Source organism: Peromyscus leucopus, chromosome 5, assembly GCF_004664715.2.
Source record: "Peromyscus leucopus breed LL Stock chromosome 5, UCI_PerLeu_2.1, whole genome shotgun sequence".
Lineage (NCBI taxonomy): Eukaryota > Metazoa > Chordata > Mammalia > Rodentia > Cricetidae > Peromyscus > Peromyscus leucopus.
In genome coordinates, this window is record NC_051067.1 from 104,102,743 (window position 1) to 104,127,060 (window position 24,318).

At 39.1% G+C, this 24,318-nt stretch overlaps 1 protein-coding gene across 1 annotated transcript in view; it reads right to left on the bottom strand.

Moving 5' to 3' along the window:
• Cdh11 (cadherin 11) overlaps positions 1–24,318 on the bottom strand; it is a 164,760-nt gene that overhangs the window by 48,969 nt on the left and 91,473 nt on the right. Inside the window, 1 exon segment of the mRNA XM_028884362.2 lies at positions 446–845. Within this exon segment, the coding sequence (XP_028740195.1) occupies positions 446–673 (228 nt within the window). The 5' untranslated portion in view covers positions 674–845.

Consider the following 24,318-nt stretch of genomic DNA (forward strand, 5'->3'; position numbering starts at 1 on the left):
GGAGACATGAGAACATTAATATGGGGACAGGTGAGTTGGAGCTAGGATATAATCAGAGAAATTCCTCCAGTTGAAGAATGGTTCAGTAAATTAAGGCAGTATTTCTTTCAATAGACTACAAAGCAATTTTTACAAACGGAATTCTTATGATACATTAGACATTATATAAGTGGACATTAGAAGCATTCTCAGTGTGGTTAAGTCTATGAATAAGGGGAAAAAACTGAGAGGATGAAAGGATATATGTTCAATGTGGTTATTTTTTTGATGATAGCAGGTCATTAGTGCTTTCTAACTTGGTTTTATTTGTTTTTGTTTTATTGTGTCTAGCTTCTGTCTGTTTGTTAGTTTGCCTGCTTTTTGCTTGATCTTTATCTTGGTTATGCCCTACTGCTCCAATGATAAGGACATATGGATACATCGACATTGAATGTAAAAGACTTACCCTGCCCACAAGCACAGGGTCAGGCCCAGTGTACTCTTCTATCACAAAGAACTGGTTCCAGACCCAGCCTCTCTTGGAGCGCTGCAGCACCTGCCCCTCCTTGCCCTTCTCATGGTGTCCATGGAATGAGGGCCTCAGGTGGTTTCGTCGCTCCAGGGCAACTGCCTGGGTGTGGTATAGCATGCTCAGGCACACCAGGGCAGCTTGTAAACAGTAGTTCTCCTTCATTTTTGGTTATGCAGTAGGCACAGGAGAATGCAGCTGTCACTCCCTACACCAACAGAGTGGTAGTCTTTCAGATGGCGGCTGCCCAGATGTGTCAAGTAGACCTCCTCTGGAATGGGTTATCTTCACTCACTGAGGACATCACGTCAGGGCTGCCCACTTCCCCAGTCAGCTTCTGCAATCAGAGAGATATTGGGTTAGCTGCAGCCTTCATCCTTGCATCAATTCATTTCCATTTAGCAAAAAAAAAAAAAAAATGTTGATATGAATGTCAGTTTACTACTTGTCAGCTCTGGAAAAGCTGACTGCTTTCTCTGAATGCAACTTGCCCATTTAGAATAAGAATAGTATTCATGGGAAGATTGCTACCAAGATCAAGTGAAAGGTGAATATAAGGCCCCTGGCAGCGTCTGGCACACAGGAAGTTCTCTATAATCAATTGATCATACTATGATTGGCTATGTTCATGTGTAAGAGAATATTCCTAAGGATATTTAGGGAGCCCAGCAGAGTAACACAGTATCCACAGTAAGGATGCCAGAGGCTGGCCCAGTCAAAGGAGACTTCTTAGAGGATGTGGTGGATAGGTTGAATACTAAAGTGAAGCTACTATATTAAGAATGAGGTGGATAGGCTACCATGAGAAAAAACACCAGAATTCCCCAACCATTACAGGTGGCCAATCATACCATATACCAAGGCTTTAGCTCAAATAGGAAATATAAGCAAGGTATGTCACAGACTTTGCGATGGAAGAATGAGAATAATCAATGAAGAAATAAATGGACAAGGTGTGGGGGGGGCAGGGGTACAGGTGTGCAATCCAGCACTCAGTAGACAGACTCAGAAAGATCACACCTCAAACTTTTAGAAGTTTGAGACTCAACCAGAGGCCATGCTTGTACCCAGAACCCCAGATGAGACCCCACTTGCAGACCTCCAACACTCCTCAGAGCCTACCTAACTTTCCCAAAGAGACCCCATCCCTTGATTGCTACATCCCACCCATAACTTCATGTAGAAAAACAGAAAAGCCAAGATACCCAAAACAATCCTTTACAGCAAAAGAACTTGAGGTACCACATCCCTGATTTCAAGCTCTACTACAGATCTATTGTGAAAGGGAAAAAAAAAATTGAATCGAAGACCCAGATGCTAGACACCTGTGGACACTTTTTATTTTATTTTATTTTATTTTTTAAAAAGCCAGAAATATAAAAGGAAAAGGAAAGCACCTTCAATAAATGGTGCTGATCTAATTTGATGTGAGCATGCAGAAGAATGCAAATAGATCCATATCTATCATCCTGCATAAAACTCAATTCCAAGTAGATCATAGATCTCAACACAAAACCAGATACACTAAGCCTGATAGAACAGAAAGTGGGAAATAGCCTTGAACACATTTGTACAGGGGACAGCTTCTGAACAGAACACCAATAGCAAAGGCACTAAGATCCACAATTAATAAATGTAACCTCATGAAACTGAAAAGCTTCTGTAAAGGAAAGGATACTGTCCATAGGACAAAATAGCAGCCCATATCATGGGAAAAGAGTTTCATCAACTCCACATCTGACAGAGGACTGACATCTAAACTATATAAAGAATTCAAGAAAGTAGTTACCAAGAAACCAAATAATCCAATTTAAAAATGATGTACAGATATAAACAAAGAATTCTCAACAGAGGAATCTCAAATGGATAAGACACACTTAAAGGATATTTAAAATCCTTAGACACTGGGGAAATGCAAGTTGAAATTAATTTGGAATTCCATCTTACACCTGTCAGAATGGCTAAGATGAAAAACACATGAACTCATACTGGCATGGATATGGAGCAAGGGGAACACTCTTCCATTGCTGGTGGGAGTGCAAACTTGTACAGCCACGTTGGAAATCAGCATGTAGTTTCTCAGAAAATTGGGAATCAATCTCCCTCAAGGCCCAACTATATCACTCCTGGTCATATACCCAAAGGATGCTCCATCTTATCACAAAGACACATGCCCAATTATGTTCATAGCAGCTTTATTCATAATAGCCAGGAACTAGAAATAGCCTATATGCCCCTCAACCAAAGAATGGATATATATATATATATATATATATATATATATATATATATATATATATTTACACAATGGAGTATTACTCAGGTGTTAAAAAATAACATCATGAAATTTACAAGCAAGTGGATGGAATTAGGAAATAAATCATTCTGAGTGAGATAACCCAGCCCTAGAAAGGCAAACATGCTATGTACTCACTTATAAGTAGATATTTGCTGTAAAGTAAAGGATAATCATGCTACAATTCACAGACCCAGAAGAGCTAAGTAACAAGTAGGGCTCAAGGAGCAAGGCATGAATATCCCTGGGAATGCAAAATAGAATATAAATCTCTGGTGGATTCGAGGTGGGGGAGCAGGTACAGAACAGGAAGGATGTCGTGGGTGAGGTGAGGTGACAGAATACTGGGAGAGACAACTGGAATTGGAGGACATGTCAGGGGTGAAGTAGAAACATAGGGCAATGAAAACTCCCTGGAATCTATGAGAGTGACCCTAAATAAGACACCTAGTGTTGGGGGATATGGAGCCTGAATTGGCTACCCTCTGTAACCAGTCAAGGCTTCCACTGGAGTGATTGAGACACCAACCCAGCCACCAACATTTGACCTAAAATTTGTTCTGCTTGCAAGATATGCTGAGATAAAGGTGGTGCAGGACTTGTGGGAATGATCAACCAATGACTAGTCCAGCTTGAGAGCCATGCCACCAGAGGTAGTCCATGTCTGACACTGCCTGGAGGGCCCAGGTCTTTGGATAGCCCAAAGACCTAAGATAGAACCAAATATGAATGGCAAAAAAAGTCAATGAAATGATTCTTATACTTGTGGACCAGAAACTAGCATGATTGTCATCAGAGAGGCTTCATCCATCAACTGATGGAGCAGATGCTGACATCCAGAGCCAAACATTAGGAGGAGTTCAGGGAATCCTATGGAAGAGTGGGAGGAAGGATTGTAGGAGCAAGAGGGTCAAAGACACCACAAGAAAACTAACAGAATCAATTAGAGCTCATGGGGTCTCATAGAGACTGAAGTGACTGTAAAGGAGCCTGCATGGGTCTGAGATAGGTCCTCTGCACATATGTTATTGTTATATAGCTTGGTGTTCTTCTGAGACACCTAACAGTGGGAACATGGACTGTCTCTGACTCTTTTATCTGATTTTGGGACTCCATTCCTCATACTGGGTTGCCTTGCCCAAGCTTAGTATGAGGAGATGTGCCTAGTCTTATTGCAACTTGATATGCCATGTTTGGTTGATATCCCAGGGAGGGGAGGCCTGCCCTTTTCTGAAGGGAAACAGAGGAGGAGTGAACCTAGGGGAGAGGAGAGGCTGGGGAAGTGGGGCTGAGTAAGAATAGGGAGGGGAGACTATGGTTGGGATGTAATATATGAGGGAAGAATCAGTTAAATAGGAAAAGACACTTGATGCTACTTTAATCTGAGCTCCATAGTGAATTCCAGGCCAGCCCTACCTAGCAAGATGCTGTATTTAAAAAGAAAAATTTTAAAAGGTCAAGTCTTTATTGAGCTTTGTGGATCAATTAAAGTTATAGTGATCAATTAACACTACAGTGTCAAATGATAGGTCAAATTCTCATTGACTCACTGCTGGATCTATTAAAGCTATAGAAGTCAATTAAGCTACAGCATCTATTTGTTTCTATTTTATGGTCTGAAGTCTCCCTCATCAGCTTAGCATCCTATCTCACTGGACAGTTTTACATAGGATGCTTTCCAACTTCACTCCAATCATGAGAAGAAAAATTGAACAAGAAACCTGTAACAGATCCAATGTTGCTTCCCCAAACCCAAGCATCATGCCACTATTCATCATCAGTAAGAAGGAGCCATAGACATAGTTTACCTTTCCAAATTCTTTGTATATACATAACCTACAGTCTCTCAAGTTCCTAGTCTTCTCTTGGAGCTTTAGTACTCCGGTACTAGAAATAACTTCCTCCTTATGTAAAATACTTTGCTTACTTTCCTTTCTTAAAACTCATGTTTCTTGTCCATCGCCTTAACCACTTGGCCACAACTAGTGGAGCACCGGGAGTCTAATTAGTGAGAAAGAAGAGGGTTTATATGAGTGAGAATTGTTGAAACCAAGATTGGATAAAGCACAGGGACAAACAGCCAAACGAATGGAAACACATGAACTATGAACCAAAGGCTGAGGGGCCCCCAACTGGATCAGGCCCTCTGAATAGGTGAGACAGTTGATTGGCTTGATCTGTTTGGGTGGCATCTAGGCAGTGGTACCAGGTCCTGTGCTCATTGCATGAGTTGGCTGTTTGAACCCTGGGGCTTATGCAGGGACACTTGGCTCAGTCTGGGAGGAGGGGACTGGACCTGCCTGGACTGAGTCTACCAGGTTGATCTCAGTCCTGAGGGGAGGCTTTGCCCTGGAGGAGGTGGGAATGGGAGGTGGGCTGGGGGGAAGGGGAAGGGGCCAGGAATGGGGGAGAACAAGGGAATCTGTGGCTGTTATGTAGAACTGAATGGTATTGTAAAATAAAATTAAATTAAATTAAAAAAATTAACTTACAAAAAACCCCCTCATGTTTCTTTGTATAAAAGTATCTGCTTTTTCTTCATGGCATCCAGAGTCTAGGTGTAAGCTAGCACTCAAAAACATGTGCATTCTCTATTACTCCACTACCCAGGGACAAACACTGAGTAGGGTCCAGGATTCTTCCTCTTTTCCCATGGTAACAAAATGCAAGTCTGTCACTATTTCTTGCTCATCAGGTGTGTACTTGTGCCTTGAAAGTGGAGGGAAAAAAGGAGAGCAGTGAGGTGCTCAGAGAAGAAAGAAGTAAGTGTCCCAGGGGACACTGTAACCATTTGGCCTTTGTAGTCTAGGACACAAGTGGGCTGGTAGAATACTTCTTCACAGAGCAAATACTCTTTCCCTTGATAGTTTTTGACTTGGCTTTCCAAGCTTTTAGTTTCTTTGTCATATGCCAAGATAATAACCGAAGAGGCTGCAGGTACAAAGTTAAAGGAATCAACTCTCATTTAAAAAAAAAAAATCACAATAGTATTGTTCCAGTTTCTTCTCAAGGAATAGGAGTTGAAGCCTTTGGCATTTGTTATACTCATTGTATGCACTGGAAGGCATAAAATTCAGTAAGAAGAGAGGAGGTTAAAAAGGCAGTTCTGTCACACATTTGCTGTTGTCATTTTTTGGTGTTTTTTGAGGGCCTGCCACCCAGCTCTCAAATAAATCAAACATAGAGGCTTATTCTAAATTATGAATGCCCAGCGTTAGCTTGGCTTGTTTTCTTGCCAGCTTTCCTTACTTAACTTATCCCAGCTACCTTTTGCCTCTGGGCTTTTCCCATTCTCTCACTTCTGTAAATCTTTTTTTTTTTTTTCCTTTTATTTTATTTTACAATACCATTCAGTTCTACATAACAGCCACAGATTCCCTTGTTCTCCCCCTTCCTGGCCCCTTCCCCTTCCCCCCAGCCCACCTCCCATTCCCACCTCCTCCAGGGCAAAGCCTCCCCTCAGGACTGAGATCAACCTGGTAGACTCAGTCCAGGCAGGTCCAGTCCCCTCCTCCCAGACTGAGCCAAGTGTCCCTGCATAAGCCCCAGGGTTCAAACAGCCAACTCATGCAATGAGCATAGGACTCAGTACCTGTTTGGGAGGCCTAGATGCCTCCCAAACAGATCAAGCCAATCAACTGTCTCACCTATTCAGAGGGCCTGATCCAGTTGGGGGCCCCTCAGCCTTTGGTTCATAGTTCATGTGTTTTCATTCGTTGGGCTATTTATCCCTGTGCTTTATCCAACCTTGGTTTCAACAATTCTCGCTCATATAAACCCTCCTCTTTCTCACTAATTAGACTCCCGGAGCTCCACCTAGGGCCTAGCCGTGGATCTCTGCATCCAGATCCTTCAGTCATTGGATGGGTTTTCTAGCACAACTCTTAGGGTGTTTGGCCATCCCATCACCAGAGTAGGTCAGTTCCAGCTGTCTCTCGACCATTGTCAGCAGTCTATTGTGAGGGTATCTTTGTGGATTTCTGTGGGCCTCTCTAGCACTTTGTTTCTTCCTATTCTCATGTGGTCTTTTTTACCATGGTCTCCTATTCCTTGTTATCCCTCTCTGTTCTTGATCCAGCTGGCATCTCCCGCTCCCCCGGGTCTCTTTCCCTCGACCCTTGCCATTCATTACTCCCACTCATGCCCAGGCTGTTCATGTAGATCCCAGCCATTTCTCTGTCATTGGGTGATCCCCGTGTCTTTCTTGGGGTCCTGTTTTCCAGGTAGACTCCCTGGTGATGTGAGTAGCAGCCCAGTCATCCTTGTTGCACATCTAGTATCCTCCTATGAGTGAGTACATATCATACTCTGGTTTCTCTTCAGATCATATAAATCTTTCACCTTTTACTTCTTTAAATCTTACTCTTACTCCATGGCTTGCTGTGTAGCTGGATGGCTGGCCCCTGGAGTCCTCCTCCTTTTCTGGCTACTAGCTCTCCTCCTCTATCTCTTTTTCTTCTCTCCTCACAGATTTCTCCTTCTATATATACTCTCTGCCTGCCAGCCCCACATATACTTTCTCTTACCTTGCTATTGGCCAGTTCTTTATTAGACCATCAAGTGTTTTACACAGGCATAGTAACACAGCTTCACAGAGTTAAACAAATGTAACATAAGCAAAAGTAACACACCTTAGTATTCTACTCCACACATCAACTTCATTCCTCATTAACATTCATCACTGAAATATATTACTGCATTTTTAACTCTCTCTCTCTCTCTCTCTCTCTCTCTCTCTCTCTCTCTCTCTCTCTCTCTCTCTCTCTGTCTGTCAGAATGGTATACATATGAACTCAGATGCTCACAAAGGCCAGAGCCTTCAGATCCCCTGAAAGTGAGTTCTCAGTGGCTGTGAGCTGCTGGAAATGCATGCTGGGAACTCAGCTAATGTCCTCTCTGCAAGAACAGCAAGTGAGCAAGTGCTCTTAACCACTAAACCATCTCCCCAGCACCAACACTCATCATTTTAATAATCCACAAATGCTACTGACAGCAAGTCCAGGGCACTATGTGGAAAAACACAGAAAATACCATCAGCAGGAAGGAGATTTTACGGTGAGGCCATAAGAAGCAGCAGTGAGAACACTGGACTCAATTGAGGAAACAGTCCTTGAACTACTTCATTTCCCTTCTGTAAGGCTCTGACTTCCAGGTGGTAAAATGGAAGTCTTGAACAAAATTGTCTATCAGTGGCTTCCCACTTCTTGTAAGTGGTTAGGGTTTTAATGAAAGATTATGGAGAGTATTTCTTCTGATTCAAATTCTGTGTCTTTGACAGGCTGGTAGTCTCTAAACAGTCAAGGTTATATTTGCTACACATGTCTAGGACCTGAGCTCAAAGAAGCCATCCATAACAGCTCAATTCATGAACACTTGAACTTCAGACTTAATGCTGCCCATATGGAAGTTCTAGAAAGAGAAAGGAAAGAACATACGGTGCAAGGTCCCTGCCCATTTTGTACCATGCCAAGTATTAAGTGTTCATTCAGAAGGTGATAAATTATTCCGGCATATAAACTGTGAAGTGTATTTGAAAGAAAGGGTTTAATTAAAGTTGATATTTCTGCACCTCCTTTTTTCTGGCTGCCATTTTGCTGTAAAGCACAATTATTTCTGACACCAAAGTGCTGAAACTACATGACAACTTTTCCACTTTATAAAAAAAAAAGTCTAGTTTCATGCTAATGAATAAGAGTTTCAATGTGACCAATAAACAATACACCTTACTCTTTTTATGAAGAGATAACATAAATTTTCTGTTGGAAACAATATCAAAACTAACCTTTTAAAAATAACTAATTGGTCTCATGATTTTAAATGCTTATATGACCAAATATAATACATTAGCTATCTTGGTAATTAATCCTTGAATTATGAAAGTTGAATTTTAAGTCATTTATTCACTTTAGAATAAAAATCTATTGAACAAGTTAGTTTTTATTAGCCATGATTCTAAAAATGTCACAATAATTAAGTCATCTTATTGATTAACATATCAACCCTATTAATGGGAACCATGATTATTCTGTTTTAAAGGATCTGAGCATTGAGGTCCAGACAAATTAAACACAACTTGTGCTACTGTAAGGTTCTGGTGATAATTAGACTGAGATTTAAACCCAGCCCTTCAATGTCTATTTTGAACAAGTGAACATTACCTTCTCTTCCCTCTGTCTGTTTTTAAAGTGCATAAAGAAATGAAAAGAATAATCAAGAAGCTATCAGAATGCAGGATATAAGTTCTCATTGGCTGGAACTGGATTATAGCAATAATAAGAGTATTATTTTAAAAAATCAGCTAGCACTTGTTAGTGTTATCTGCCTAAGCATAGAAGGACTTTCCATGAGTTAACTAACCACAAGAACCATACAAAGGACAATAGTACCATCATCTTCATTACATATGCAAGTGGGATAATAAAACACACAGAGATGAAGTCATTTTTCTAAGGTTTCAGAGACAGCCAGGGGGGAAGAAAAGATTGACCCCATGGGATAATGCTTCTCATACCTGCCAGCCATAGATTCCATCCCTTACCTGATCCAGTATCTCTAAGAGAATGCCAAAGACCAAACATAGAAAGACAGATCTATGTCTACAAAATCACCTTACCATGATAACAAATTAAGATAAAGGAGCCTAGGGAGAGTACATAGATTATGATTTTTTTAAAAAATTAGTCAAACTGGAAAGTTAGAGAGAAAGCATCTCATAAAAGTCATCAAAGTAAAGATGGACATGAGGTGATAATTATTACAATCAAGTCTTACAATGTGGTGTAGCTCTCCTTTATTTCTCTATCCTTAAAATTGTATCCAAAAATTTCTAAAGATAGGCTTTAAATGATATATTCAGGGAGTTTTGTTTATCTAATTCTGGGATTTTTGTAAGAAAGACCTAGAGCATCTCAAGAATAGAATGATGAATATGGTAGAAATTTATCAGGAATCTCACAGAGAAATTAATAGGAAGCTGCTCTCCTAGGGAGACCTTGACATGGATAATAATTAGGGAAATATATCAATGTTCTAATTAGTATTAATAAAGACCCCCCAAGGCAATACTTGAGTAATCTTTCCATTAACATACTTTCCAGCAGCTAGCTAGGATGCCTAAGCATTGGGGTTCCACTAACACGTATAAGAAGACTTTACTTTATGGTGGGAGCACATTGCTTGAAGGGAAAAATAAATGTTGTTGAAAGTCACAGGAGTAATAACATGACAGGAAAATGGATTTGCAAAATCACCAGTTCTAAGTGGAAGGCTCACCCCTCTATCTGGAGAGCAGATAGTCTGTCATAAGTGGCTGTGCCTTGAGCATAAAACACTCCTGCTGTGCCTGCTTTTGTCTCCGTAAAAGAATATGACATATATGGGTGTTTAAGTATATTTGGACTCCTGCTGGAAATTGTTATTGGGTAGAGAATGAAAGACAAAAACGCTTAGCAAAAAAGCAAGCAGAGTTGGTTTTCAGCCTTTTCCTCCCCACAGAGCTGGAAGGATCAGACACACTGACCCATTCTTTTTATTTCTAGCTAGCTAATTTACAGCTAAAGACAGGTTATCATTACGCTAAGAATATTATCAAGGTTCCCACCAGAGCTCAAAATCCTATTTTTGTATCTGCAATGCTCCCTTGTGGGTGAGCTCAGGGACTCTGGTCTCTCCTTCAACAAACACAGCTTTGTAACCAATCGAATTCTATTATGCAAATTAATTCAAGAATATTTTATTCCCCGCTCAGATCTCATCACTCAGTGCAGAGTTGGTCTCTCCTTTCAAATCAAATCACAGGAATTATGCCTTGTCTGTGAAAATCATAGAGAAGGGAGAGAGAAAGTATTACAAGAACTGTTGAAACATAATTCTCTCTTAGATTTCTGCATGCAGAGCAAAGCCTAAGTTTAGAATAACCACTTCTTCTCAGGTACAAAATATACAGTGGGCACTACAAAAAAAATCATGATATACATTGACCCATTGTCAAATGGCAAAATAAAATGCTATAGTGTGTTATAGCAAATAAACATCAATGAAGAGATTTTCTAAACTTGAATGGAATTTTTACAAAGACTCAAAGATAAGTCTCACTCTTTCCTTCCAGATACAAAAAGAACTATGGAAGCACAGTTTTAGAATTAGGAATGGTATCTTATAACCTATGAGTTGTGCAAACCTTGGTCCAAAATCTGGTTAAATCCCTTACAGATTTCAGAAAATTAAATAGCTTAATACATATTACTCTTGGATTTTCTTGGTCATAAGCTTTCAATGGAAAGCTAAACTAAGACCTCATGTTTCATAATAATTCAATCATGTTTAAGCAATAAAATAGTTATGTCCAATGTGTCCAAAGAATAACATTATTCATGCTCCACTCACTTCTAAGACAGTCTTTTTCATTGTAAGATTTTCTAAATGTTAATCATTAATATAAATAAAATACATCTACAGGAAGTAATATTGTGAGCAGTGTCTTCTCTGACTGTGAATAGTCATGTGGAATAGGAATGTGTGGAAAGAAATAGATTTCACTTTCAACTTTTCTTTGGCATGAACTAAGCTACCTGAGGGACGACCAGCACAAAGTGGTAATGATGAGCAAATACTTAGCCTAATGTAACACCATCTGTGACATGAAAGGCTTAGGCATAAACTTCTCTTTGTCTCCAAACAGTAAATATGTAGAAAGTGATCTTTATTTGCCCCTTCTTTCATTCAGGGTCAGACCTGGATGGGACCTTGTACATAGGTATCAGTATACTTCTGACCCTTACACTTCCTCAAAGAGTGATAGTGCATGGTCTAAGTAGTAAATGAAACATCAGCACAAACAACACTACGTACAAAGCACAGAGGAACCTGCAACTGCTGTCAGTTTAGCACATGAACCTGTAACACATCGATCATTCCTGTAGTAGCTGCCAGCCCTAACCCCTTCAAAGCAAACAGCCATATCCATAGCCTCCAATGTCTTATCTGCTACCACTCTGAACTATGGTTGATTAAACCATTCCTGCTACACTGACGAGTAAACCATAAACTAATTGTTGATCATTACAATTCAGTATCATCTGTATCCAAATGACAGACTAGGGAAATCAGAATTCCCAGGAATTTGAATGAAAGACAGCAGAAAACATTTGTAATTAGTGAAGGGCCTGGCACATTCGGGTTAGGAGGCACCTGAAGGATAGAGCAGCCACAAAGTGATAGGCAATTGTCCAGGTTTCAGTAAATTCAAGGCCATAACCAAACCAATTAGACGTAAAAGAGAAACTATAGCATCTCTCTTTGAACCATGCAAATGACCAAAAATGTAAACTTGATTCTCTGAAGACCTAGGTGACTGTCCTTTTACCATTATCATGGGGCCAAACCCACTGGCCAATGCCCTATCTATAAGATGACTCTACCTCCTGTGTATGAACTAGCCTGAGAGTTTTGTTTTATCACCCCAACAGCAAATGTAGAAATGTATAGTAATCTGAGAGAAAAGAATTGGCAGTTCTTTTTTTCTGACCAAAAGTAAACTGTTGCCTCTGTAAAGAGCATTAATGCAATTATATAAAATGCCTTTTTTGTCTCTGAATTTCCAAAGAAGATTGGACCAAAGATCTCTAGACCAAAAGTGAAGATGCATATACTGTAGCATATCTAGTTTCTGTTAGTACAAGACTGTACAACTTAGACAAAGTACTCCTTCCTTGGGACCAAATATCTCCTCTAAAATAGAATAGCAGAAATAGTTCATTGAATGTTTCTGTCTGAAAGAGTCTGTAGGTCAGTTTTTGGATACCTTTCCCTGGATGGGCATTTTTCCACCCTTGGTAAGGCTTAAGGCCAGCCAGTAGTCCTATCCTTATGAACTACATGAAGTCTCACAAGTATCAATTTTATTGAAATCTAGAGAATAGTGCCCCTGGCATTGGGGAAAGGAGAAGCCTCCTGACAGAGCCAGTCCTGAATCTAGGCATGAGGAGTTGGACTTTCTTGGTTAAGGATGAATTGATGATTACTGACCAAGATATTAATGGTATCCAACTTCTCAGAGGAATGTTGGAGAACCAGAGCTAAGATTCCTCAGCGGTGGCAAAACTGAGCATAAGCTGCAGTGTCAGAGGGCTTGAAGGGACACAGCTAATTTACTGCTCACTGGCTGTATGCATCAGGCCACCATACTGAAAATGGTAAACATTGTCAGACCAGTCTCGATGGGGGAAAGCAAGATTTAAAAAAGAAGTGATATATTTGTCACGAACCATCTGGTAAGCACAAAAATGCAGTCTATGAAGAAAAAGTGTTCCTTTGCTCTCCATTGCTGTTACACAGAACATGGCCAGTACCCAAGAAATAACAAAGAATATTAACAACAATATACATTCTAAAGCCCTGATACAGTAATGTACTTGCTCCAAAAGATTCCAAGAACTCGCTATTGCACATACGCAGAAACAAGGAACCAGTATTTCTACCAGGCATCGCTAAACATAGTGACTAACATATGTGATAAGTTTAACATAAAGTAGACCAGCAATATATACAAAAACTGTAACAGAAGTCACAGGTAAATTGCATTTTCAGAAAAAAATACATTTTTGATGTAAAAATATTAAAGAAATTAATTTTAACAACATATTTTATCATATACTGAATGCCTCCATCAGATCATTGTAGTATGTATTCAACATATGAAGTAATAAGCTACCTTACTTTGTTTCTGTTTTGTTTTGCTATTTTGTTTTGGGTTCAGTGGATATTTCATTCTTAAGTCACAGGTCAGAGGAGCTACATTTTAAGAGCTGAGTAGCCAGAAGTAGACAGTGAAGTATCAGAACTCTACGAAGCTCTTAATAGAAGAAGGCATATCATCAAAGACTTCTTGGTGATGACAAAACTCCATGTGAGAACTAGAAAAATAAGTCTGTGGTGGTAGTGGGCAGAGAACTACTCTAGAAAACATGCAGATGGCCTTTGGAACTCACATATTGAAGATGGGGCAGTGAGGAAGTAGACAGGAGAGAATACTGAAGTTCTTAGCCTCAGTGAAGGACTGGATTGGGCACAAGAACATTGGGTTTAAACACTTTGATCTTGTGAAACCACTAGACTTCCTCCCAAAGTTCTTCCTTGAATAACTGTCACCAATGTTGACTTCTCTGTTTCAGGTTGGGAGATTTTGTTACGTTGTTAATTTCCAGAACTTAAGATTTGGATGATAAGGTAGAAACATTCAACTATTAAGGTTTTTTGTTTTTTTTGTTTTTTTTTCCCTTTCATTAGACAAGAGAGGAATCTGAAATACAGAGGTGATAGCTAACACTTAAAACTAGATGACATGAACAAAACTTGGACTTCCTACTTCATAGACAGAGAAAGAAAAATACCAGGAGGTTAAAGACAATTTTCATAGCATAGATGTCTCCTGCCCTAAATGTAGTATTTTGTTCAAGCCATTTCTATGGAAACAAGAAACTTGGATTTATAAAGGGAAATACATTCCTAGATAACCTAAGAGTGTTCCTTTCAGAACCAGGGGCTAAAGAAACAAGAGATATTAATCTGCATATTCTCCCTGGTACCTAAGGTCTTGCACAGAGCTACTGTGAAACAGTCTGTTTTCTGATAGATAAACAGTGAGACGAAGGATTGTCTGAAGTTGGGCTTCATTGTTGACAAGAACTTGTTGACTGATCACTACCACCAGGGAAGAGAGTGCCTGAAGTCACCAGTGTCCAGACCAGAACTTCTGTCAGAAGCATATATTCCATGACCTTATCCACTGAGATCCACAGGCATCACTGCAGCTGAACTAATGCGTGGATGGCCTTAAGAGGAGAGAGGAATGCAGTCAAGCTGCTTTCAATTACCAGAGGCCTGATTTTAACCAGCGTGTGGGTGGGCTGTTTCAGAGGTCTCTTTCTTAATGTTCCTGTCTGGACCACCCCATCGTGCTCAGAGCAGTCTAAATAAATCCTAGGACATATTTAAATGGCTCTTTTATATGCCCATGTATATTACAAAGATGTCTTACCCACTTATTTTTAGAAAGCTTCATAATTATCTCACTGTTGTTTCAATATATCCAAACTTTAAAACCCATTTTTTCCAGTAAATTAATGCTATTTATCAAAAAGAATGGTATTGTTTTAAGTCCTGACGAAAGAAAAGCAATGAGACCCAGCGAACTCACCAGTGTCTCCTGTGTTTGTAGAGTATTTGCTGAAGCTGAGCCCAGCACAGGAGACACAGGGCTTTCAAAGGTAATGTCAAGTGTCTTTTGTGGGTCTCAGATGGTATGGTTCATTTAATTACATTTTCTATAATCCTATGTTAATCCCATTGAGAATTACTGATGTGGATTTTGACTTTCCTAGAAGAATAATCTGTTTTCTAAACACATTTCTGGCACAAAAAAAGCAAATAAATAAATAAATATACCCATATACCTTATTTTTAATTTATTGCTGCAATAATTATTGCAAAGTAACATTCTTTCCTCTTTTTTTTCCCCTTTGGGTAGAAGTGACAATTTCCTTTTCTTTGGACCACGCTGTCCATTAATATATTCAAATAGTATATTTCAATGGTTTTCTGGCCCTACAAAGACATGTAGTATACCTTAAATTCTCTATAAACTTAGATGGTGACAGATTCCTCACTTCATTCATACTGTATGCAAAGAACCACAGAAGAAACTGATTTTTCCTTCATGGAACTGAATATCTAGACATTCTACTCTCAACCCTGACTGAACAGTAGAATCGCCTGGGGAGCCAACAAAATTCCTTACCATGCACTAAGTCAAACAAAAATAAATTAAGCCCAGAATATACTATTTTTGATGATCCAAGGAAATTCCATTTTCTATAGCTCTTAAATTTTAAGCTAAGCTTTAGTACCTAGTGTCTCAATATACTAGTCCCATTTAAATCAGTGTTCAGCCATTTCAAGTAGGTATTTAAGTCCCTGCATACTGTCTGGTTAGTCAATCTTTGTCTTAGATGTGAAAATACCCTCTGAAACAGATAATGTTTATTTGATTGATGGAGATACACAAACGAAGCTGTATTGATTGGGCTTCTAAGGTCTGCCACTAACTTACTGTGTTATGTTCCCAAACCCCAGTCTTTATGTCTACGAAATGAAGGGCTTGGTTGCTCAGGTGGCTCGCCAAAGGAAATCAACAGAAAAATCTAGATAGGAAGGGCTACTATGTGTGCGGATGCCTGAGCTGAAACCCTGCACATTCCTCAGAGTGCAGAAAGTATATTCAATAAAATTTCTTGTTGAAAACCAGCTCTTCTTTATTATAAAAAAAAAATAAAGAAAAGCGAAAGCATTTGTGATATCTTGATACCTAGTGGGCTCTCCATCTCAGCAGGTTAAGAAATTCTTGCTTCAATGCCCATAATCTCCTGGCATGAGGAGGAGAACTCCACTTAGGACGTGTTGGCAACACTGACAACTGATAACTCACTTTCCTCCAACCAGGCTGTTTTCTTGTATGAAGAACAAGATGAATGTTGTCTGACCTCCCTTGCTCTTTAACTAATTTCAGGTTCAAGTAAGATAATGGGTGAAGCAGCTTTAATAAAAGCATAATGTGGGTTATGTAGGTGAGAATAAGGGTGAAAAATACTGACAGCCGTGACACTTTGGACTTCTTCAGCTAATTTTAAAGGCTTTGACTTTCAATCTTCAACATTGTAGATTGTAGATAAATGCAAATTATCCTTTATTATTGCAGGACAAATAAGTGTATAAGTGTGTTTTTTTTCATTTTTTCTCATTAAAAAATATATATTTCCTAGATACTGCAAGCAGGTCACTTTTATACCTACATACTTCCTTTCTGTTCATCCCAGAACCTGTGAATCCTATTGTGCTCCCATGAGAGGACTAAGATGATGACCTCAGTTCCTCCATGTGAGATGCTGTGTGGTGGCCACAGGGTGGAGGTATGACTCCAATAGGAAAGCTATTACATATGAGTCATGGGCTCTAAGGAGACCCAAATCACAAGATCTTCTGCAGAAATTCTGGACCATTCAAGTTTTCCATGATATGGGATTAGAATGAAGCAATCTTGAGAAGAGGCAAAACTGATGGGAAATTGATGTAAGCTATCTTTTCCAGAGTTGTGTTTGTGTGTGTATGTGTGTGTGTGTGTGTGTGTTTATTGCTTTTTATAATCCTTACATTTTCATTGTTATTCTATTTTATCTAACACAAATCTTTTTTAATAAATATAATATAAACATTATGCAATATTGCATTCTATCTGCCCCCTCCCCCAACCCCAAGTCTGTTTCATGCAAATCCCCACAAAATATTCACTGGCCAGACACAATTAATTTTTTTAAGAAAAGACCATTGTGTAACAATGAATCTGTTTTCTTTTTTTTTTTTTTTTGACCTACCAGCCAGCTTCTCTTAGAAGCTACACAATCTTCCTCAATTTTATTTGAAAAGTTAAGAACTTTTATAAATGCATTGGTTTGTTGAAACGCTTTATTCTTTTTTTATAGTAACTATCACATGTGCTATATTTACATGTATTGTCTACTAGCTACAATTATGACTTTTGTTTTAAATAGTCTTTGTATCTTAAAGAAACTAAGACACAAAGGTGGTCTTCTCAGTTGTCCACTCACTCTCCCTTCTCATGCTGCCCCTTTTTTCTGAAGTGTCCGGATTCCCAGCTGAATTTTTGTCCTGAATTCTGCCTGAATTCTCCTCACACTTCTCATATTACAAAGTTGGCTGGTGATGCATCTTCTTAATTTCCATTAGCCGAAAATATCTTTATGTTAGAAGAATATTTTCCCTGAATATAAAATTCAGAATTGGCAGCTCTTTTACTCTTCCAGGTCTCTACGGATATTATTCTGCTGTCTCTGGCCGCAAATTTTTCTCATGAGGCATTGGACATCATTTAATTTCTTTTTCTCTGGAAGTGACATTTCATTTTAGCTTTCAGTAATTCAGCTATGATGTATCTTCTATAGTTTTCTTTATATTCATTTATTTTTCTGGGTTTCATTAATATGTAATTAGGTCTTCTACCAAAAGATCTTTTGGGATCTTGTGGATTTGAATGCTTTTTTGTGACCTTTTAAGATTATTTTAGCTCCCAGAATTGCACTTTCAATTAATTTATTTTTATTGTTCAATGGTTTCATATATTTATATAGGAATTTTAATCATTTTCATTCTCTAGCTTCCCCTTCTCTGACTTTCAGAGACTGCTCTGTTCACAAGCTCAACCCTGAGAGGAAGCTCTGTGGGTAACTAAGTCTGGCTGCCTCAGCTTTCCTGACTGATCTCTCTATAAGTCCCCAATTTGACAGTGTTAATTACTTTCTCTTCCACTCAAACTACCCTAGTCTCTGCTGGGCTCTCTGTCAGTTACATTGGCATTTTACTAGCAATCTATTCTATCCATTTCCTTGCTACTTGCTATTTATTACTTCATTTTTGGTTTCTGTACACTCAATTTACCTATTTATTCAAAATCTAAAGTATGGCCATTGTGGATCATTTTCTTTCTTTTTTTATTTTCTAATTAATTTAATTTTACATATCAGCCATGGATTCCCCTGTCCTCCCACCCCCCAGTCTTCCCTCCCAATCCACCCCCCTATTCCCACCTCCTACAAGGCAAGGTCCTCCCTGGAGTGTCAGCCCAGACTGGTAGATTCAATTGAGGCAGGTCCAGTCCCCCCCCCCACACCAAGGCTGAGCAAAGTGTCTCGGCATAGGCCCTAGGCTCCAAAAAGCCAGCTCATGCACCAAGGACAGGTCCAGGTTCCACTGCCTGGGGACCTCCTAAACAGTTCAAGCTAATCAACTGTCTTACTTATCCAGAGGGCCTGGTCCAGTTCCATGGGGGCTCCACAGCTATTGGTTCATAGTTCATGTGTTTCCACTAGTTTTGGCTATTTGTCCCTGTGCTTTTTCCAATCATGGTCTCAATATCTCTTGCTCATATAATTCCTCCTCTCTCGTCAGTTGGACTCCTGGAACTTTACCTGGGGCTTGGCGGTGGATCTCTGCATCTGCTTCCATCAGTCACTGGAAAATCATCCTGAGTGAGGTAACCCAGACTCAGAAAGACAAATATGGTATGTACTCACTCATAGGAGAGTACTAGAGGTGGAACAAGGATGACTGGACTGCTACTCACATCACCAGGGAGGCTACCTGGAAAACAGGACCCCAAGAAAGACACGAGGATCGCCCAATGATGGAGAAATGGCTGAGATCTACATGAACAACCTGGACATGAGTGAGAGTTCTATCACAACAATTAGGGTATTTGGCCATCTGATCACCAGAGTAGGTCAGTTCAGGCACTCTCTCAACCATTGCCAGTAGTCTATAGTGGAGGTATCTTTGTAGATTTCTGGGGACCTCTCTAGCACTCTCCTTCTTCCTATTCCAATAGGGTCTTCATTTATCATGGTATCTCTTCCCTTGTTCTGATCCAGCTGGCACCTCCCACTCCCCTAAGCTCTCTTTAGGGGTAATGGAGGGCAAGGGTTGGTGGATCATTTTCTTGACCTTATGAAACAGCCTGTTATTATATCATCTACCAATCAGCTTCTTTTCACTACATATCTCCTATGTAACAGACACTGGGATGTGTGTTTTTCTTCCATTCTGAATGATCAGTTTCTCTATAGCATCATTATCATAGTAGTGTCATTGCTTCTACTGTCCAAATAAGGAAAAAAAGGGGGGGGGTGGGACATTAATTTTTTTCAGTTGTCCACCTAGGTCCCAAAATGGACTTTGAAGCTTTACATGGCCCACTCAGAAATTCTTGCTTATCTATTCTTTGGCATTTTGCAAAGATATATTCTATTGTAATAATCCTAATGTCTGCCTCTAGGAGGTACACATAATTCAGCTAGCTCTTTTTCTACATGATAGTGATTTAAGAAATATTGGTAGAGAATGGAATTTCTGAAATAGTAAAGTACAAAATTGTAGTGAAATATATTCTTTGTGGTCAAGCAGTTTATGGGTTCCTGGAATTCTTAGCCAATAGACTTTATATTCTCTACCTTAAGCAATGACCACACTGGCTTAGAAGAATCCTCCATCATACCACAGATGGTTTCCATCTTAACTCACTCCTTGTAATAGTTTCCAAATGAATAAATCATGACTTTTTTTTTTTCAAAATCCTTTCTTGGACCGTTTTCACATTAGAACAGAATTTTGCTGTGCATCCCTCACTGTCTAAGTCTCCTAAGAATGTGCTAATAAGTAACAGATCCAAGTAGTGCGAGAAACTGTAGGAAGTCAGCCAGATAGTAAGTACCTTCTAGCAAATGGAGCCCACCTAACAGGAGACAGTTCCATGTGATGTCATGAGCTAATCACTGTCCAAGATATTGGGTATGCTGTTCACACACACACAAAAAAAGAGTTAAGTGATGTTAGCAGTATAATGTCTCCCCAGGAGGAACATATGTGGCCAGACATTAATTTGGCCTTTGGTTTAGAGGTCTTGCAGCCTACTGATCAATTAAATCTTCTAAAGAGATTTCTGAAAGGATAAATTTGCAATCCATGGCATCACTGGTTGGAAAATGCCCTTTGGCAATACTTCCTAAGGGAAAGCTCTGCTGAGTCACAATGATTTCAATCAAACAAGAAGTAGATTGTGAAAGATCAATAAATCATGAACTACCTATCAAGACTGGCTGTCTTCCTGGTAAATTATGCTAGAAAAGCACACTCTTGCAAGTAAAGGCTGTCTAACCTGGAAACCACTGGAACATGGCTTGGTCTCACGGTTCACAGGCTCCCACTGCTTCTCAATCTAAACCTTGAAATTGTGCTGACTTTGTGCAACATCAAAGTATCCTTCGTCTCTTTTATTTCTAGATAACTGTAAGATGTCTCCAAGGTTTAAACCCCTCTACTCTACTCTGATCTTGATTGTACTCTCAGAGGGAAGAGGAAGTCAGTACTGAAAGTTAGTTGAATCAATAAGTATTCACCCAGAGAAAAATGACTAACCGGTCCAAAGCAAGCCATATGATCAAATTAATATCAGAGATTAGCACCAAGACAAGTGAAGATACATTCAGGATTACAGGAAACATCATAAAGTACCTAGATTCAGAAAACATAGGTAGAAGCTTTCAAGGTAGAAATGGAAGGAAGACATACTGCTGTTCTCTACCCCATCTCTTTCCTATGATTGTGCATTCTACAGCACAAGTTCAGGCCATGTTTCCTCAGAAACTAACTGTCTGGTCATCACTGTGACCACTGCCCTTCTGAGAAGCCAATTGAAATGCTTAGGGAGCTTGAGGTCTGCTTGAGTAACACCTGGAGCCTGCTTCTGGCTTGGGGTCCCACCTGTATCTAGATTGAGAAGATGGAAGAGAAAAGCTGTGTCCTGCTTGTGTCTGTATCTCTGCTATGTCAGTGCACCATCACCAAATGAGCATTCTGTGGATGAACCAGGTCAAAGAGGCTAAGGATCTTAAGAGTGTTTGCAGTTTTAAAGTTATTGTATCTACAAACAGCACCACCACCACCCTCTCCAAGATGCATATGTCCATGTCTCACTGTCTTTCCATTCCCTGCATTCTGCAGCTGACTCGATGGCTGCATCTTTGTAAGATGCTATTGAATGCCACTTTGTATGGTACAGGATGAACTGAGCTCTCCACTGCTTCTCTTCTGTTAATATTTTCTAGATCGTATAACCACCAAAACAAATGCCCAGCTCTTAGTGCTTGGGCGAGTTTTGAGATCTTCTTGCATAATATGCAACAAAATGGAAAACATCTTCAGGATATGATATAGAATGAAGTAACATAATCAAAAGAAGACAAATTCCACATGGTCACATCTGTATGAAGTATCTTAAAGACTGAAATTAATAATTTTAAACAATAATTGTTGTTTGGAGATAGGAGAGGGATGAGGGACTTATTAATTAATTAATCAGCAGATACAAATGCCAGTGGAACAAAATGAGCATATTTCTAGAGACCTGCTATACAATATTGTATCTATAGTAAGTAGTACTACAAATACAGTTTTTAAAATGTAAGGTAAACCTTATGGAGTTTTTATCACAATATAACATTTTTGTGCAAGTAAACTATATTTAAATAAAACCTTTCTCCTGAATAAGAAAGATTTAAGTGTTACACTGATTAACATATAGTGAGCAGAGTATTGGCTTCTTGAAATAGAAGGTTGGAGGTGTCGCTTTGAATGAAGTATGACAGCATCTAACCAAGAGCCAATGGAAATAAGTGTTCCTGGGATCAGAGAAAACACAGTAGACATGTTAAAAAATACTTTAAAGAAGAAAATTCTTCTTCGAACAAATACAAATAAAAAAACTTGGCACTGGCATTGAACTTTGAGAATATAAATGAGAAAAGATGAAAATGAAGTTCTACAAAGAGTAATAAAGGCTTTGCTGTAATGATGTGGTTTTCTTTCTCCCCTTAAGCCATCCTGGAACAAGGAGAGCTCAAAGAGGAGACACTGCGGTTGCAGAAGAGTGATGGCAATTCTTTCCCTCACCAATTACTGAAGAACTTTGAATCAGCTACTTGGTGGGCCTGCAGAACTCAAAGTTTATATGGTGAGACTGTCCACCATGTATTGAGCCAAATGAAAAACTTCCCCAATTGATGCTTTCTCCTTGTTCTGTAGTGTGATTTTGGTTCTGCATGGTAGATTTCTTTTTGCATCTTGTTCAGTGTCCTACACAACAAAATTTCCAATATTACATATAATAATGTGATGTGCTTGAAAAAAAATTCCCCTAACGTTTGTTGCAAGAATAACTGAGAAAGTTGTCACAAATATTCTTGATCCAAGTATCTTAAGATGACTCATTTATCTAGAGTTGGGGACCATAATAAACCAACACTGACTTTGCTGAAATAAAAAAGACTTCTAAGTATCCTAGCAATAATCACCACCAATTTGCAAAAAAGCATTTTGTAATGGATTTGAAAGACTTCCCCTCCAGATCACAAGACTTTAACAACAAATAATGGCTTGGGACTCAGAAAGTCTAGCTAGCTAATGGTTCAAAAACTATATCAAAACTGCTATAACAAGACTCTGCTATAATAAGGCCCAAGTTATCAACATGCATGGGGAACAGAATCAGATTTAGAAAATTAAATACCAGTCTTCTAATTAAATTTCTGTACTAGGTAAGTAGCACTAGTGTTTTCTTAATGGTTTTGTTCCTTGATATTCATATAGTTTGGGAGATTTATACTAAAAAAAAAAATCACTGATTCTACATGAAATCCAATTTTAACTGGTATTCTATATTTTATCTATTAGCCCAATTGGAAACTAAAACAATGAATTGAGCCAGGTAAACCAAATCTTCAAGCTCCAAATTACTATAATTCTAAATCTCTTTCCAACTCTCATCTCTGTGAACTGAAGATGCTCTGTCTCATCCCAAAAGAGGCTGCCTCACAGCACAGAGGAGATCTCATCTGGAGACAAGCTGACAGTTTGAGAAATTTTCACATCCACCATTCTGAGGTCAAAGAACTTCAGTTGAAATCTGATTTCCCTAGAGAAAGGAGAAAAGCCCTTCCTATTGACAGATGACCTGCAATGTAAAAGACCTAAGGATGAAAGGATTATCTTTGATGCTAATTGGTTGAGGAATTAGTGGTTCTCTTTCATCCTCTGGGTTGACATAGTTTTCAGAAAACAACTGATACTGTAATCCTGGAGTCAAGATCATTTATATCGCATTAGGAGCACTGCCATACTAGATTAGTGAACAACTTCTGAGGTCTTTTCAGGAAGCAGCATTCATAGATATCTATTCCCAGGTATTGCAAAGTGGCAGAAATATATTCATTCCCAAGGTTTGGGCTGCTGGGTGGGAACCTGGTATTGTAAGGTAAGAGACAGAGAGAGAAGAGGGTGAGATCTTATGAAAGTAGCTAGAAAATTAGAAGATAACCTGATAGTGTAGGCTGGGAGGCAGACCAGATCTTAGATAAGTGCAAATACAATGTAAAAAGTTCTTTGATGAAGGCTGATGCAGGGTCCAGAGGGAAGTCATACAAAGCAGACTGCTAACAGACAGTTACTCAGGAATGGGTTAGTGGGCAAACAGGGATGTTTGGATTAAGTTTTGATGTATTTGAGGAACCAAATGTTGCAAGGCATAGTACTCCAGGCAGAATGAACAGCATAACTAAATACATAAGACACTGAAACTAGATCCTGTATGTAGGTGATCACCAGAATTCAAGCCTATGAATTACAAGTACTGACTATTCAAGGTACAGGAAAGGGGTAAGGCAATGTATGTGGACAGGCAGTGAAAAACACATGAGATTACTAAGTGATAAATAAAATAATAACAACAGCAACTATATCTCTTTGATGAACATGAGTAAAGAAAATAGTTATACTGAAGCTGGCAAAGATGGATAAAAAGTGTGATAAGCATGGAGAAGAAAAGCCAAATGTCCAT